Source organism: Mesocricetus auratus, unplaced genomic scaffold, assembly GCF_017639785.1.
Source record: "Mesocricetus auratus isolate SY011 unplaced genomic scaffold, BCM_Maur_2.0 Super-Scaffold_100014, whole genome shotgun sequence".
In the NCBI taxonomy this organism is placed as follows: Eukaryota; Metazoa; Chordata; class Mammalia; order Rodentia; family Cricetidae; genus Mesocricetus; species Mesocricetus auratus.
Genome location: NW_024429197.1, coordinates 23,300,489 through 23,316,927, shown reverse-complemented (window position 1 = coordinate 23,316,927; position 16,439 = coordinate 23,300,489). Strand labels below are relative to the sequence as shown.

Here is a 16,439-nt window from a genome sequence, read left to right as displayed (position 1 = left end):
AAGGGGCGAGTCTTCCGGGGGCAAATCTCACGAGAGTGTGGCGGCCCAGCATTGGGAGTAAATCCCGAACCCACCTCCCGGAGCTCAAGTCCTATCCCCAAGCGGAGCGCGTGGGCGGGGCCTGCGCTGCCTGTCAGTCCTCGGCTTCTGCTTGACGTCTCCTTGACGTCTCTCCGGCTGGGACCAAGCAGTTGGGGGCTCTGAGAGCCTGAGAAAAGTCACATCGAAGCCTGCGTGTGGGTGGTACTTAGGTTATATATACAAGGGTAAACTCGACGCTGAGAACCCGAGTGGTTAGAGACCCGGGGCAGGTGGCAGTCTGAATGGGGAGGCGGGGAACTTGTAGGGTGCAGCCCGATAGCCAGAAACCCTGCTAGGAAGGAAGTATGCGTTTGTGCGTGCGTGTGTGGTGCTTCACAAAACACAAAGTGAGGCTTGTAAACATTTCGCCAGATCGAATGTGATGAACAGGGATGGATTATGGCACTTGGGAGCCAAGGAATACCACAGGTCACAGTAATCTTAGCAGCTTACAGCCTTGCTTCAGGGAAAGGTTTCCCCACTGTGTCAGCTCTGCTCCTGCAGGAGAGGGTTTCCCAGCTGGGGATGTTTTCCCAGTTTTGCTCCGGCAGGAAAGGGTTTCCCAGGCGAAGTTGCTACAGTTCAGCTCTGCTCTTGGGAGAGTGGAGAGCGAAGTGGCGAAAGAAGGTCTCACCCAAACCTCATTCAAGAGATTTATTGGGAGGGAAGAATCCAGGAGAGTGTCCACTGCGGCAGAGGACAGCCAGGCAGCACGAACAGTTAGTTACAAGCTGAACAGACACAGGGTTTATATACAGCTTCTTGGGTTTAGGATGGCTAGATCTCCTGCTCAGGGATTGGTTAGTTTTCTGCACAGGGTTAGGGTCAGATTTGGCTCTGGTTTTAGGGCCAAAGTGTGTTTCTTTCTCTGGTCCTTTTTAGCCCTTTGGCTCTAGATTTAGGGTCAGGGTGCCTTTCTGTCACTGACTCTGATGCCAAGGACAAAGTGTGTTTCTTTGGCACTGGTTTCAGGGTCAGGGTGCGTTTCTTTAGTTCTGGTTGCAGGGCCAAAGTGTTTTTCTTTGGTTGGAACCTTTTCCCTACAAGGCTGATGGAGGGGAAGTGTGTGTGTGTGTGTGTGTGTGTGTGTGTGTGTGTGTGTGTGTGTGTGTGTGTAGTGTTTAAAAAATATCGGAATTCCATCCTTTCTGTCATGAAGATTAGGTTAGACTGCTCTTGGGGACATCCTATGGCTGACTCTCGTGAGGCTTTGGATTCTTGAGAATCTTAGAGATTCTGTCTTACTTGGGTTGCATGCTACCTGCCAGTGAGCAACAACCATTTCGTTTGTTTGAGACCAGGGTCTCACTATGCAATCCAGGCCTGGAACTCAGATTCCCTGGATTTAAGGCGTGTGCCACCACACCTGGTTCAGAACCAGGTTATGTTGATATAAAAACTAAGGCCCAAGGCAAGGAATTTGCCCAAGGACATGAAAAGAGGTTGGCAAGAATCCAGATCTGGGACCTGGAGAGGTGGCTCAGGGACTAAGAGCTACTTTGCTGCTCTTCCATACCACCAGAATTTGGTTTGTCAAGCAGCACACAACTTCCTGTAACTCCAGCTCCAGAGCATCCACCTCGCTCTTCTGGGCTCCATGGGAACTCAGCTCACAGGTGGCATATACTCATGTAGACACACAGACACACACATGCATAAAAATAAAATCTTTTAAGGGAGGAGGGAGACTAGAGAGATGGCTTAGCTGATAAGAACATTGAGTGCTCTTCCAGAGGACCCAGGTTTCAGTTCCCAGCACCCATATAGCAGTTCACAACCATCTATAACTCTAGTCCCAGGGGATGCAATGTCCTCTTCTGGCCTCCACCAGCACAGGCATGCACGAGGTGCACAAACATCCATGCAGACAAAACACCTATACACATTTTAAAAAAGATGTCTTCAGATCTCCAAACCCATGCCATCGTGCATCTCTTTCCTCCAGTAATAATCTAAAAAAAATATTTTAAAAAATCCAGGCTAAGCTGGGCAGTGGTGGCGCACGCCTTTAATCCCATCACTCGGGAGGCAGAGGCAGTCGGATCTCTGTGAGTTTGAGGCCAGGCTGGACCGACAGCCTCCAAAACAATACAGAGAAACCCTCTCTCGTAAAAACCAAAAAAAAAAAAAATCCAGGCTAGGCAGTGGTGGAACACGCCTATAATCCCAGCACCTGGGAGGCAGAGGCAGACAGATCTCTGTGAGTTGGAGGCCAGCCTGGTCTACAGAGCTAGTTCCAGGACAGTCAGAGCAACACAGGAAACCCTGTCTCTAAAACCAAACAAAAAATCCAGGATCCAGCCGGGCGTTGGTGGCGCACGCCTTTAATCCCAGCACTCGGGAGGCAGAGGCAGGCGAATCTCTGTGAGTTCGAGACCAGCCTGGACTACCAAGCGAGTTCCAGGACAGCCTCCAAAGCCACAGAGAAACCCTGTCTCGAAAAACCAAAAAAAAAAAAAATCCAGGATCCAAGTCTGGCTTCCAATTAGTTCAGGGCTCTAATGAATGGATATGCTCAGAGGTAAAACAGCATTAATACAAATAATAATGAATGCCACTGATTGAGCATCTGCTAATTGTTGCATTAAAGCAGTTTACATACTTTTTTTTGGAAACCATGTTATCATATATCCCAGGGTGGCCTTGAACTCCATGTAGCTAAGAATGGCCTTGGACTCCCATTTCCCCACTTCCCCCACACAAGGTTCTTTGTAGCCTTGACTGTCCTGTAACTCACTCTAAACCAGGCTGGTATCAAATTCAGATGCCTCTGCCTCTGGAGTACTGGGATTAAAGGCATGTGCCCCCACATCTGGCAAATACTCTGAGCTCTTAAGGCAGATAAATAAACTGTCTTTATTTTATATATAAAAAATTAGGCCAGAGAGTCAGGCATGGTGGCACATACCTTTTACACGTGAATCCCAGCACTTAGAAGCAGAGACAGGTGGCTCTCTGTGAGTTCCAGGACAGGTAGGGTTAGGTAATAGACTCTGTCTCCAAAAAACAAAGGGAAAGAAATTAAGTGAGAATGAAGTAAGAGATGTTAACAAAGACACCCCTTTGCAATCCCAGCAACATGCTGCCCAAACGAAGGAGTCAGAAAAGACAGTTTGGTCCATAGGCTAAGGTCACCCTGATGATGGCAGAAGAATCTTCAGCTGTTAGTCTAAGCTCACTGTTGTTTCTAGCTCTAAAGCACTTGTTTTTCTCTTTCTAATTACCATGGAAAACTAGAGATTTAATGCCCTAAAGTTCCGAATGGTGAGTTCCTGAACCTCAAAAAACGTAGAAAAGGTGGCCTAAACCGGGAGGTGATGCATGCATTTAATCCCAGGACTCAGGAGGCAGAGGCAGGCAGATCTCTGTGAGTTGGAGGCCAGCCTGGTCTACAGAGTGAATTCTGGGACAGCCAGGGCTACACAGAGAGAGCCTTTCTTGAAAAAACAAAACAAAACAAAACAAAAAACAAACAAACCCATGAACCTTACAATTATGATATAAACTAGTTGAGGGAAAGGTATGGCCACTTGAGAAGCAAGCCACTGGAGATTCTGGGGAGAAGGGAAGGGAAGCGAGTGCTTGGGGTCTGTTTAAAAGAGACTGCAGGCTGGGCGTTGGTGGCGCACACCTTTAATCCCAGCACTCGGGAGGCAGAGGCAGGTGGATCTCTGTGAGTTCGAGACCAGCCTGGATTACCAAGTGAGTTCCAGGACAGCCTCCAAAGCCACAGAGAAACCCTGTCTCGAAAAACCAAAAAAAATAAAATAAAATAAAATAAAAGAGACTGCAGAAAACAAGGCAGACTGTGAAGTCTGCAGGCTCAGCCCAGCCTCTGAGTGTGCTACAATTTCCATAACAGACTACTACAAATAAGTCTTAGATGACTTAATACCTCACACTTCTGAGGCTAGAAGTGCCAGGCCAAAATGTTGGCAGGAATGGTTTCTTTGGAGGACTCTGAGGAAGAATCTGTCTTGCGTCTCTCCTGGCTTCTGGTGATTTGATGGTGTTTTTTGGAGTTCTTGCCATTTTCTCTCAACTTTCTCCTTTCACTATGTCTAAATTCCTCCCCACCCAGAGTACCAACCATACTGACTAATTTTTAACTAATTTTGTGTGTAATAAGCATGTTTGAAAAAAAATCACATTTGAGATACTTAGGTTTGAAACTTCAATATCTGGATTTTGGAGACAGGGGATACAATTTACCAATATCCTTCCATAGAACCCAGACAGAGACCAAAGCTCTGGGAAATCATCCGATACATACTCTGTGAAACAGCTCTGTGGATCAAGGTAGAAAAGGATGAAGTTGTGGCAAACGGTGGAATACAGTATATTCATAATTCATCCCCCTGCCACTTGCAACGAATCTCTATTCCAAGAGAATCAAAACTAAGCGTTTGAACTCTTTACTCCTCTGCTTCCTCCTACCAAAGGCAGACTGGTCTTGTAGTTATTCCCTCTCGATCTGATGTCTAGGGTGGTGCCAGCGTTGTTATTAGCCCCATGGTACAAGGGACTATTCCTTGATGGTTCTCTTGTATTAAGCTTGTCAAATTGACTGGGAGTGGTGGCACACACTTTTAATCCCAGCTTTGGGGAGGCAGAAGTAGGAATCTCCAATCCAGCCTGGTCTACAAATTGAGTTTCAGGACAGTCAGGGTTGTTACATAGAGAAACCTGTCTTGAAAACACAAAACCAAAAAGCAAAAACAAAACAACAACAACAACAACAACAAAAAACACAAAAAAACCAAAAAGTAAATCTGGTGCATGATTTTGATTCCAGAACTCAGGAGGCAGAGGTAGGCAGATGTGATTTTGAGGCCAGCCTGTTCTACAGAGAGAGTTCCAAGATAGGCTCCAAAGCTACACAGAAAACCCTGTTTTGAAAAAAAAAAACAACAAACCCAAGATTAAATAAGCTTGCCAAATTACCCAATTTGTCTATCTGTCTCTGCCAAGATCCTGACTAACAAATTGGATATATTTGGAGCTAGCAAAGACCCAAACATGATAATAGTTGATTGAGAAATGAATGGCTTAGAGGAATCCGAAGCTTTAGTGGTTTGAGTTTATTTACCATTGTATAGAAATGACTTTAAATATGAAGCAAGTTGGCATGGAATTAAGACAACATCATTCAGAAAGATTTCATTAATTTAGATAACATTTATTGAAGGTCTATTACCTATCATGCTCCAAACAGTATTCAAGGTGCCAGGGAAAAGAACAAATCCTTGCCCTCATGGCTCACTATTCAGTAGCAAGAAATATATATGTAAAAAGTCACACAAAACCTGATGGGTGCTATAGTAGAAATGTGGGCTGGAGACAAACTTTCTAATGGTCATCATATAATAAAGGCCAGAATAGGATATTGAGAAGAAATAACTAGGATGCTAGTTGAGGTACATTAAACATATATCTTTCCCAATGTGGCTATTGTCCATGTTCTGTAGATGAGAGGGAAGGGCTCAAAGGCTTTCCGCTATTTGCTTAAGTTTGCATAGCTAGCAGGTGTGAAAGGTAGGCATACAACCTGGTTCTATCTAACTCCAGAGTTGGTTCTACTGCTGGTATGCTCAGAGAGGCAGGAGCAGAACCAGGGAGGAGGAAAATGCTGACAGATCAAATAAATAGATGATTAACAAGACCCTATGGATCTCATAATTAAAAGGCTTGAAGTGAACTTGGTCTGCAGTTTCATTAGCAGCATAAAGGGTCAATAGGAGATGGGGAAGTAGAAACTTTTTCCCCAAAGAGGGATTGCAGGGCTTGGAAACTTTAGTTCCAGCAGGCAGATCTCTGTGAGTTTGGGGCCAGTTTTTTTCTATATAGTTATAGACCATCAGGACTATATAATAAAACCGTGTCTCAAGAAAAAAAAAGGCAGTGGAGCCTTATATAGTGGCTGTGGAAATGGTCTCTGGATTTGTCAATGGCCGTATAGAAAGATCAGTGTTATAGAGCCCAAGGAGATGGGTAAACAGAATGGATGGTGTTGGTGTTAAGGATGGACAAGGTAGTATGTCGGGAGCCCTAGATCTGTGGTAGCAAGAGGCTGTTTTCAGGGCTGCTGCCAATAGCTTAGTGGCAGGTAGGAATGGTTGGCAATATGGGTGGTGCAGCAGGACTCCGGTTCAGCCACGGGTGGACACATAGTCAGGGGCATGGTTCTCAGGCAAGGCTGCAGTCCTCGGTAGTCCATCTGAGGCTGGGAGGGACACAAGGGCAAAGGCGTCCTCTCTGAGGACTTAGGTAGGATTTCCAGGAGGCTGGGTTCCACTTCTTCACAGGTATTAGTAACTGTGGCTTTAGGCTGAGAGAGATGAGCAAAAGGAGCTAGTTTAACCAAACATGGCGCAGGCCTTTAATCCCAGCACATTTACAAAGGGGAGGGCTGGAGGCAGAGGCAGAAGGATCTCTGTGAGTTTGAGGCTAGCTTGGTCTAAATATCAAGTTCTGGGAGACCCAGGGCCACACAGAGAGACCCTATCTCAACAAAACAAAACAAAACAAAAAGCAAAACCAGAAGAGCTGAGTTGCTGGATTGTATAATAATAATTAGGCTAAGGAGTAACACCTAGGGATAGTAAATGTCTAGGCGAAGACCATGAACAAGTTGCATTGTGGGAACAAGAGTCATTGGTGGTGGAGTGACTGGGGGAGGGGAGGGGTGGGGTGTACTCACAGGACTTAGGGCTGCAGTGTCTCTTAGGTACTGGCCTAGGACCCGGTGTAGGTCTGGAAGGGAGGGCCACACAGCATGCCTCAGTCTTCTATCAGAGAAGGAGAGAGAGGAATATGACATCGAATTGGGAGTGATGAGAGGGCCACCGAAGTGGGACAGCGGGGGAGGCAGTGAGACAGAGGTAAGTTCCAAGAGTCAGGGGCATAGTCAAAGCATGCTGGCCTTCTCTGAGCAATGCCCACAAGAGTGCCACCTTCCTTCCCCATCATCCTGTATTTCAGGTCTGTTGCTTTTTATTCACTGAATATTCATTGTATTGCTATGTCCATTTGTTCTTGTCTCACTCCACCAGAACACAGGCTTTGTGAGAGCTTGAAGACTGCCTGTTTCTACTTCTCTATCCCCAGCCTTGAGCCCACAGTTGGTGCTTAAGAAATTGCAAGACTGAAGGAAGAAAAACAGCAGAGCTTATTACTATGCTACTGCGGAAGATGGTCTGGGAAGAGTACAAATCAAGGTGTATTGGGGAAACATCCAACTCTGTGGCCCCGGATTTTCATGTTAAAGTGCTTCAGCCAAAGGTGTCTGCATTTTCCATGACCTTCACCCCCATCTCCTGGGAGGAGAACAAGCTTTCTGATCTCAGAAAATAACCCTGAATGCCTGTTAGCAATACTACTTCCTCTTCTCCACATTTTTTATTTTTTTATTTTTTTGCGTGTCAGATATGGCTACCTTGAATAGAGGCTCCATTCCAGTTTGCTCTTACATAAAGGCAGATTAAAAGTTCAAAGAAAGTCAGGCATGATGGTTCATGCCTGTAATCCTATGACTCAGGGTGGGGCAGGGTTGAGGGGGGGTGAGTTGAGGTACAAGGATTGCAATGAGCTTGAGGTTGCCCTGGACTATATAGTCAGTTCCAGGACAGCCTGGGATACAAGTAAGATCCTGTCAAAAAAAAAAAAAAAGGCGCATTCAAAGTGAGGTCTGGAGTCCAGGAATAAAAAGAATCAGCAGATAATACCAACTGAATGACTGAGGTGGTACGGATTTTATCTTTAGGTTTATAATTTCTCCTCAGCCCTCACATAAATGAGTCATTCATTATGACATTTATTTAAGGGCCTTCTACTTGGCAGGCACCATGCTGAGGATTTACAAATGACCAAGTAAGGTATGGTGGGGAAGACATGTAAAGAAATAAAGGCTGGGCTGTGAGTATAGGACAAGGACAAAGCACGTGCTTAGCATGTGTGAGCCCTGGGTTCAACACTTACACCAAAACATAATGAATGCAGGGAAACACCATGGGAGCACAAAGGAGCAGCCCATGAGGGGAGGTCAGGAAAGGGTAAGAGTTAGTGAAGAAAGGCATTTAAAGCGGGTAGTCAGTCAAAGAGGATATTCCAGGCAGCAGGACCATTGTGTGCAAGGGCATTGAGCAATAAAACAACCTAACTGTGGATACGTCAGGGCTTTGGCAAGGCTTCTTATACAGCATAAACGACTGTGGAATGAACTTAGAGCCTTGCTGGATTCTATTCTGGGGAGCTACTGAAGGAGTTAGGCAGGTCACCATGGTTTTACATGCTTTTAGACACGTTTGTGAGGAAGAGGAGAGAAGCACTGTTTCAATGAGTCAGGTAATGTGCGGGGCCAGAGAAAGAGAGCATTGTTCGAGCCTTTCCTGAGGTGGGATGACCAGACCTCAAGGTCAATTGGATGGGGTGGGGATGGGAAGATGCGCACGCAAGAATTCTGATTTGTGCTAAGTGAGCATCCAGGAGGTGGGGCTGTTGGAGGTGTCCACCAAGTGGGCAGGCTAGAGTGTCAGGAGAAGGTGCCACTCCCAGAGGAGTGCAGGAAGCAGCTGAAGTGGTAGGTGTGGATGTTCCATGGACCCTGGAATACTTGTTCAGAGGCCACTGGCCTTGCAGAGACCACACCCCATCACCCTCTTGGCTGGGGCGGTACCTGTAGTGCGCAGGAAACTGCCACTTCAGCAGCAGCAGGCCGAGGAGGACACTGAGGCACAGTACCAGGAACAGAGCGGTCACCAAGGAGATCCAAGCTAGGAGGCGAAAAGCTTATGACTTCAGCCGATCCTCGGCCCCGCCCGGGGGCGTGCCGACCCCAGCCCTGGCTCCACCCTCAGTCTTCCAAGCACCCAACAAAGCACTGAGACACAGGGGGCTCCGAGGCCCGCCCATCGTCCCTCCCATAACAAAACCACGCCCTTTAGGCAGCGTTGACCGGCTTCGGCCCTGCCCATCCTCACCAGTCTCGGAGCCGGTGTCCACCCTAGCTGGGGGGGACCAGGCGCTCCAGGGTCCTTGGTAAGTGGGGCCGTTGAGCCTGGCGCGCAGCTGTAAGCTGTAGCGAGCTCGGGGGCGCAACTCCAGGGTCCCTCCCTGGGCCCCGAGAGATGGCTCCAGCACCTGCGAGGAAAAGCGTGGAGGGGTCTGAGCACCCAGTTTGGAGCGGTCCGGGATCTGCACAAAGAGCCTCATCGGCAGAGGTGTGCAGGATCGAAAGCCCTGCCTGAGATCACGCCTGGGAACGAACCCCGGAATTTATAAAGCTGTGTATTCTGCCACAAGATGTGGGGACCCGGCTACAGGCGCTCACCATCCCTACTGGTCAGGCCTTGGATACAAGCTCGAGAACCCTCAGAGCCATAGACCATACCACAAGTACTATAGCGCAAAGGACGCTAGATTTGCGCTAGGTTCTGGGGCTACAAACACTATTTTGTGCAAGCAGGGATACTACTATACACTTAGCAAACATTTGAGTTGCTTAGGATATGCCAAGCATTGAGCTAGACGCTAGAGACAAAAGTAAATGGAACAGTTTCATCTGAAGAATTAGGCAGATAATCAATTAGTGCAAGGCATCATGGGAGCACAATGAAACAATTAATACTGCCTAGTTTAGTGTGCCAAAAGTACGATTGGTCAAAGGGAAAGCTAGAAGTGAGGAGGGTTTAATACTTTGTTCAAATTACTCGTTGATAAATAGGAGAAGGGAAAGTGAAAGGAGGAATTAAGGATGCTTCTGGGTTCAGGTCTTGGATAAGAGGCAGAGCCACTGTCAAAGAGATGAAAGAAATAAGCTTGAAAATAAAAATAGCATATAAACTTTATAAAGTTTAAGTACAGTCAAAGGAGTAATGCCAAGATAGTGGTCAGCTTTGGTTACTATGCAGGGCGACTGTAGGAGGCATAAGGATTTAATGGAGTTTTGTGAATGCTATATGTAGATCTGGGTAATTGACAATTTGGCTACATGTATGGCATATACATGAAAATTGATGCTATACTCACTCAAGGTTTGTGTATATTATTGTATATGAGCTATATCTGGTAAAAACAGTACAACTGAGGAGGAAAATGAATTTAGCTTTGGCTACATTGCATCTGATCTTCTGGGGACGAAGCTGTTTACCAGAGTTGTCCGATAGGAAAATATACATGTACATGTATATATGTACACGTTAACTGATAATACAACAATTTTTGTGTATGGGGTACCTTTCTGTATGTCTGGAATTTACATATTAAAATTTAGATTTATGTGTATGAATGTTTTGTCTTGGTATGTGCATCAGATGTGTACCTGATGTTCTCAAATTCCCTGAGGAGAAACTGGAGTTAGGGATGGTTGTAAACTACTGTGTGGGTGCTGGGAACTGACCCTGGGTTCTCTGCAGAAACAAGTACTGCTAACTTCTGAGCCATCTCTCCAGCCCTTATACTTAATTTTTACCCAACTCTAAGGCAGGTAGCTTTCTCCCCATCTCACTAAGGAGACTTCAAAAATTTAGGTAATTTGCATGTGGAGCTTAGCCCTCTTTCAGTGTGGCCTCTAGAATGATAAAATTGGGGTTGTTAATGTGTAGTTAGTGTATAGTCCTTAAAACCGTAGGGCTGAACTACTCACCTAGGCAGAGCAGATGTATTTATCAAGGAGAGAGTGTTTTGCATGGGATGCTAGTAAGAACAACATCTCACGAAAGAGTTGGGAAGGAGGAGCCAGGGAAGAAGAGATAAAACTCAACGAGAGAGGTAGGTAGGAGATGAGGGAAGCTGCTATCTCACAGGCAAAGGAAAAAAATTAATTTAATGGCTCTGGGATGGAACTAGGGCTGCTTGCATGCTGTGCCACTGAGATACATCTCCAGCACAGAGAGAGAACTGTATGAATGGAGTAGCCCATGGTGCCACATGCCCAAGAGGGATTTAGATACCAGTTGAATCAGATAAGCACAGGTGTACATGTCTAGATACTGAGACAGAGGCAGTGTTGGCATGGGGAATGCCATGTGCAGCGGCGTCTGTTACTTTATGGTACCTTCCAGTCCTCATGGCCTTCTCCAGTGTATCGGAGCTGGTAGCAGGTCTCTTGTGCTGCCCAGGATGACTGGTGCTGCCACTCCAATTCCAGCCTCCCACTGGAGACCTCCCTCCAGTGCAGACTTGGGGTGGGGAGGAGCACTGCAGGGGGTTTCAACAGGAACGGCTAAGCCCTTTCGTGCATTAGGAATCATGTCATCAGGGCCATGGGTCAGAAATGTCAGAGCTGACATAATAATAATAATAATAATAATAATAATAATAATAACAATAAAGACACAAGCAAAGATGGAAGAACATAGTCTATAGAGTTCAAGTCTTAGCCTATCAGATTTGGTGAAGGTGGGAATCGTATGTGAATACAGGAAGGAAGGTTCTTACCAGCCTGGTGGATCCAGAAAGGTGAGCCCAGGTAGCTGTGAATGTCACCTTGAGCTGTGGTCACCTCTACAAGGATGTGAATAACACTGTCATTTTGTGACGGGAAGTGACATCGGGAGAAGAGAGCAGACTGTGACCCTGGGCCTGTTTCCTCTTCCTCTTCACATTTTTCCCAGGTGGGATCCCTAAAAATCAACTCAAGAGAGTCATTAAAGCAGGCTCGCCCCAGATACCACTCCTCAGTCTTCCCAACACACAGGCACTGTGACCTGCATGGGTTGTAAGTGAAGTCCTCCCTCTGTGCTTCGGGCCTCTAGGACTCTCTCTGCCTTTATTTCATGAGGTCTAGTCTCTTTCTCTTGAGTAAAGGGCAGACACTCGGGAGGCAGAGGCAGGCGAATCTCTGTGAGTTCAGTATCAGCCTGGCCTACTGAGCTAGTTCCAGGACAGCCAGAGCTGTTACACAGAGAAACCCTGTCTTGAAAAACAAACAAAACAAAACAAAATCTTGAAGGAGCCCTCACGTCAATGGGCAAATACAAAAAACAAGGGCCATATTTTTCTGCGTTGAGCACAGGTTGACTGGAGAGATCATAGCAGAGTTGCTAGCTGGGAGGGAGGGTCAAGGAATGCTTCCTGGCAGAGATAGGGTTTACACTGAGGCTATAAATAGGTTAGGTAGAGGAACAACTTATTCCAGGCACATGCTGTGCAGACATAAAGGGAGTAGTATTGTGCTATGGGGGAAAATTCTCTTTATTTTTGTTTTCTTAAACTTATTTTTTGCCTTTTAAGACGGGTTTTCACTGTGTAACCTTGGCTGTCCTGAAATTCATTCTGTAAACCAGGGATCCACCTGCCTCTGCCTCCCCAGTGCTGGGATTAAAGGCATGCGTTTCTACCCCTGGCTCCGATTTGATTTTGTCACCTTAATGCACACATGGATTACACCTCCACGTTATGAAAATCTGTGAAGTCATGTGTAACAGTCGGGCATTCTAAAACTTACGACACTACAGTAGATTTCATTAAGATTAGTGGGAACTTATTAAGGGTTTTCAAGCAGGGGGTGTTCTGTTCATTTCCAAACTTCTAGATCTCTCCAGTTCCTGTGTGAAGAACTCTTTTTAGAGAACAAGTGGGAGATGATATCTTCCCATACTGGGAATTGAACCCAGGACCTTATGCATGTCAGGCAAGCCCTCTCTTTACCAGATAATCTATCTCCCCAATATGATGGATTGTAACAGGGCAATGGCAGCGGCACAACTTTGGGCAGATAATAGGCACACTTAGTGTGTAAAATGAGCAACATGGTAACAGACTGAATTCAGAAAAGATGAAGGATCAGGGAGGTGGGTTTTGTTCAGATTTACTAGATCACAGATCACAGGACATTGAAGTACATATATAAGTAGTAGGATGTCATGACCAACCAGTTTCACAAATATCTTGCAATCATGGGGAACAAACTGAAGGTGAATAGAATTGCCAAGGGTGTTCAACCTTTTGATAGTACACATAAAGTTTGTGTTACATATAAAGTTCAAACGTGACACCACACAACTGGGTTACAAAAAACTGCATGTTTTAATAAAAGTAAGTTTATGATACTGTGTTGGGCCACAGTCATAGCTGTCCTGGGCCACATGCAGCCTTTGTGCCCTACCAATGTTGGACATGCCTGCTAGGCTGTCTCAAGCATCCAGATGAGGTGATTAAGTCTGAAGGAACTAAGCCATTCCCTGCAGAAATTAAGAGAGGGTGGGACAATAAAAACACTCATTGAAGAATGAAAGAACAGAGACAGGGCCTGGAGAGGATAATGTAGGCGAGTGAAGAGGACCCGCAGCGGTGCTGACCTTCTGCAGGTTCAGACTCAACCAACAGTTCAAGTCTTTTCTTTTTTTTATTTTTTTTTGAGACAGGGTTTCTCTGTATGGCTTTGGAGGTTGTCCTGGAACTCTCTCTGTAGACCAGAGATCCTCCTGCCTCTGCCTCCAGAGTGCTGGATTAAAGGCATGAGCCACCAACACCCGGCCGACAGTTCAAGTCTTACCTGTCTGTGGGGCAGCACCGTGTCCTGCTGTGGTGGAAGAAGCCTTTGGAGCTAGTGTGGTCTTGATGCTGCCACTGGCAGACAACCTTCTTTAGATCCAAGGTAAAACACTGAAGTCCAATTGCCACTGCAGTCAAAGGAGAGGGCCATGCGTGTTTACGCAGGAGAGTCCTTACATTGTCTCTACACACAGAACAGAACATCCTCACCTATTATTTCTTCTCTTCTGAACATAGTTGTCCTGTGCAATGACAGGTTTGAGGTGACAGCCATGACCATGGTTCCCAGCCTAAGCCTCCGTGGAGATTTTTCTTAACCCCTTCCCTATCTCTTCATTCCTTTACTGACCCACCTGCATCTCTTGGAAGGTCCACAGTCACAGGAAAGGACCAGGGTCCCCAGGAGCCACGAAGGGAGACCCCATCCGGTTGACTGCGTAGCTGGAGCCAGTAGGAGCTGCCAGGCTGGAGCCCGGAGATGAGACAGCGTCCACCCTTCACTGTCAGAGATGGAGCCTGGGGAGAAGAATCCTAGACTTGTTTCTCAGCTAAGATAGCCCACATACCTAGTATTTGAACCACTATGCAAAACTCTACTCCTTGCTGTATAGATACACACACAGAACAGGGGCTGTGTTGACAAATTTTGGGTTGTGTTTAGGGATCTTTACAAAGTCTCAATTTGGAGATCTGAAAGCTTTCAATTATGTTAGTGTGAATGTTCCAATGTGGGAGATCCCTAGATAGGGATCCTGAGTCTACACTGCTAGACTCAAGCTACTCAGGGTCTACACTGGCTCCTCAAAGACCAACCCAGTCCAGGATCCCCTAAGTATGACTTTTCTTTTCCATGTTGGGGTAGGAAATAGAAGGAGGAGTAGAAAGGTAAAATACTTCTCCAGTTGGGAAGGTTTTCATTGGTCCATGGTGTTGGGGTACTGTAGGCTGAACACATGGAGTCTGGTCAAGAGCAGGAACTGGATTCAGCATCCACAACATAGGGCAGCAGGTTTCTGTGGAGAGCAGCTGAGTGACTGAGGGGCCAGTGGAGTTGCTGGGGTCCGTGGGGCCATAGCGGAGTTCATGCCTCAGGAAATCACTGATTTCAGGAGCGGGGGCCTTCCAGTGGATCTGAAGCTCCCCCGGTTGGCTCCCACCCCTGGCCGTGATGATACTGGGGGGAGCTGGCAGGCCTGAGGGCAAGACAAGGCACATCAACTCACTGAGTGCCCGTCTATGGTTCAACCCATGGACTGCAGAGAGGGGCGCTGAAGGCTGAATAGAGCAACCCTGGATTTAAAAAGAAAGACACTGGTTCCCATTTCCAAGGAGGAGCGGGCGGGGGAGGGAGGCTGCCTGTCCTGTTCTCCTATCCTCTTGAGAACAACGAGCTCACTATGGTGCAATGGTTTGTTAGATTTGTGCGTCTTAAGCCAGGGACCTCTTTTCATGTCTGTCTCCTTGTCACCTGGCACACATTGGGTGATCTGACTGTTGAATACGTGAGTAAATGTATATGCTAATGAGAGGAGTAAGGTATTCTTGGTGTGAAATGATTTATGGAAGAAATATAGTTCTGGATGCCAAAGGCTTGGAGGAATAATAAGGGGTTCTGAGATGCTTCTGGGAATCTGATAGAGAAGGGTACCCACAGTGCCCTGAAAGACTACAGGCAGTCTTGATTCTGGGAGCTTTAGCAGGCACAAATGGGGCGGCAGTGTGACAGAGATGCCCTTACCTACACTGTCCACAAAGAGTACCCGCTGGGTCAAAGTCTGGTTGAGGAACACATTCTTCAGCCAGAGGTGCAGCGGAAAGAAGAGGCGAACTTCATCCTGGGCTGGAAACCTGCACACGTATCGGGTTCCAAAGGTAGCCACACTCTGGAAATGCAGGGGACATGCACGGGGCTTCTCTCTGTTGGCACAAGAGAGGTTCTACCGATACAGATATCGTGCTCATCCTTGATGACCCAGGTTGAACCCATGCCCAATTTCTGTCTCCATTATGGTCATTTTCTTCTCACTGCTTGCAGTAGGTGAGATTAGGAATTCTGAAGGGCCTTGAGGTGGGCGATTTATAGTGTGGTTATGTATTGGGCATGTATTTGGAGTAATTCTCTGATAGGGCCAAAGACAGGGAAACTAAGAGTGTGACTCAGCTAAACATAGGGACAGATAAATGGGGCTGGGGCTCAGTCCAGAACCTACCCTGGGTAGGCATACAGCAGCTGGTATGTGCCACTGGGTGCTGCCTCTTCCTCATCCCAGAAGCAAGTGAGGTCCTCAAATGTTTGGGAGAAGCAGTTCAGGGGCTCTGTGCCCAAGGCCAGCAAGAAGACATCTGAGAAACAGTTGGTGAGTTGGGCTCTAGATTCTTTCAATCATGTTTGTGGCTCAGAGTAGGGGACCAGTGGGAGTCTCTTACCCTATATCCCCTCCCAGGGTTCTTCATCCCCTCCCAGGGTTCCCTTGGCCTGAGCATAGATAATCTCCACCCTCTGTACACCTCACCTTGACTGGTAACTTGTGCCTGGTTTGGAGGAGGCAAGAGGAGGCAGGAGGTGACCATGAGGAGGGCCCAAGAGGGCATCTTCTCCGGCACTGTGTGCCTGCCTTAGCCCATCCTCCCTTCAGGAAGCTGGGCCCCAATCCCCTCCCGGGCCAGCCCCTCAGGTTCCTGTCAGATACAGCCCCACGTCCTGTCCCTGTCTCTGCCCCTCTGGGGCCCATTCAGACCACACTGGGGCCAGGGGCCAGAGGAGGGGGAGTGGGCAGAAAGGTTAGAGGAATTTGAAAGAGAAGACATGAGCCTTCTGTTGGTAGAGACATGGTGGTATATATTTGCCTGTGAATCAAAAGGAG

At 47.0% G+C, this 16,439-nt stretch overlaps 1 protein-coding gene across 2 annotated transcripts; it reads right to left on the bottom strand.

The window, feature by feature from the left end:
* Window positions 1-5,244: 5,244 nt before the first annotated feature.
* On the bottom strand, window positions 5,245-16,167 carry Mpl (MPL proto-oncogene, thrombopoietin receptor). Of its 2 annotated transcripts, none has more exons than XM_040756805.1 (12): window positions 16,089-16,167; window positions 15,786-15,918; window positions 15,314-15,492; window positions 14,470-14,768; window positions 13,929-14,091; window positions 13,577-13,703; window positions 11,518-11,702; window positions 11,135-11,277; window positions 9,060-9,219; window positions 8,756-8,852; window positions 6,782-6,869; window positions 5,245-6,409 (listed from the first exon to the last, which is right to left on the bottom strand). In XM_040756805.1, the coding sequence occupies exons 1-12, from the start codon at window positions 16,165-16,167 to the stop codon at window positions 6,158-6,160; spliced, it is 1,905 nt and encodes a 634-aa protein (XP_040612739.1). In that variant the 3' UTR covers window positions 5,245-6,157. The 2 variants fall into 2 exon arrangements, with proteins under 2 accessions (XP_040612739.1, XP_040612740.1); XM_040756806.1 differs by having other exon boundaries at window positions 14,470-14,588.
* Window positions 16,168-16,439: the final 272 nt, after the last annotated feature.

Bases quoted from the DNA above. Each gene is read 5' to 3' on its own strand.
- Mpl (XM_040756805.1), bottom strand. From the start codon at position 16,167: ATGCCCTCTTGGGCCCTCCTCATGGTCACCTCCTGCCTCCTCTTGCCT. The intron at 14,769-15,313 runs GTAAGGGCATCT...TCTTGCCCTCAG, and splicing joins ACTCTTTGTGGACAGTGTAG to GCCTGCCAGCTCCCCCCAGT. The intron at 6,410-6,781 runs GTGAGTACACCC...CATCTCTCTCAG, and splicing joins ACACTGCAGCCCTAAGTCCT to CCTAAAGCCACAGTTACTAA.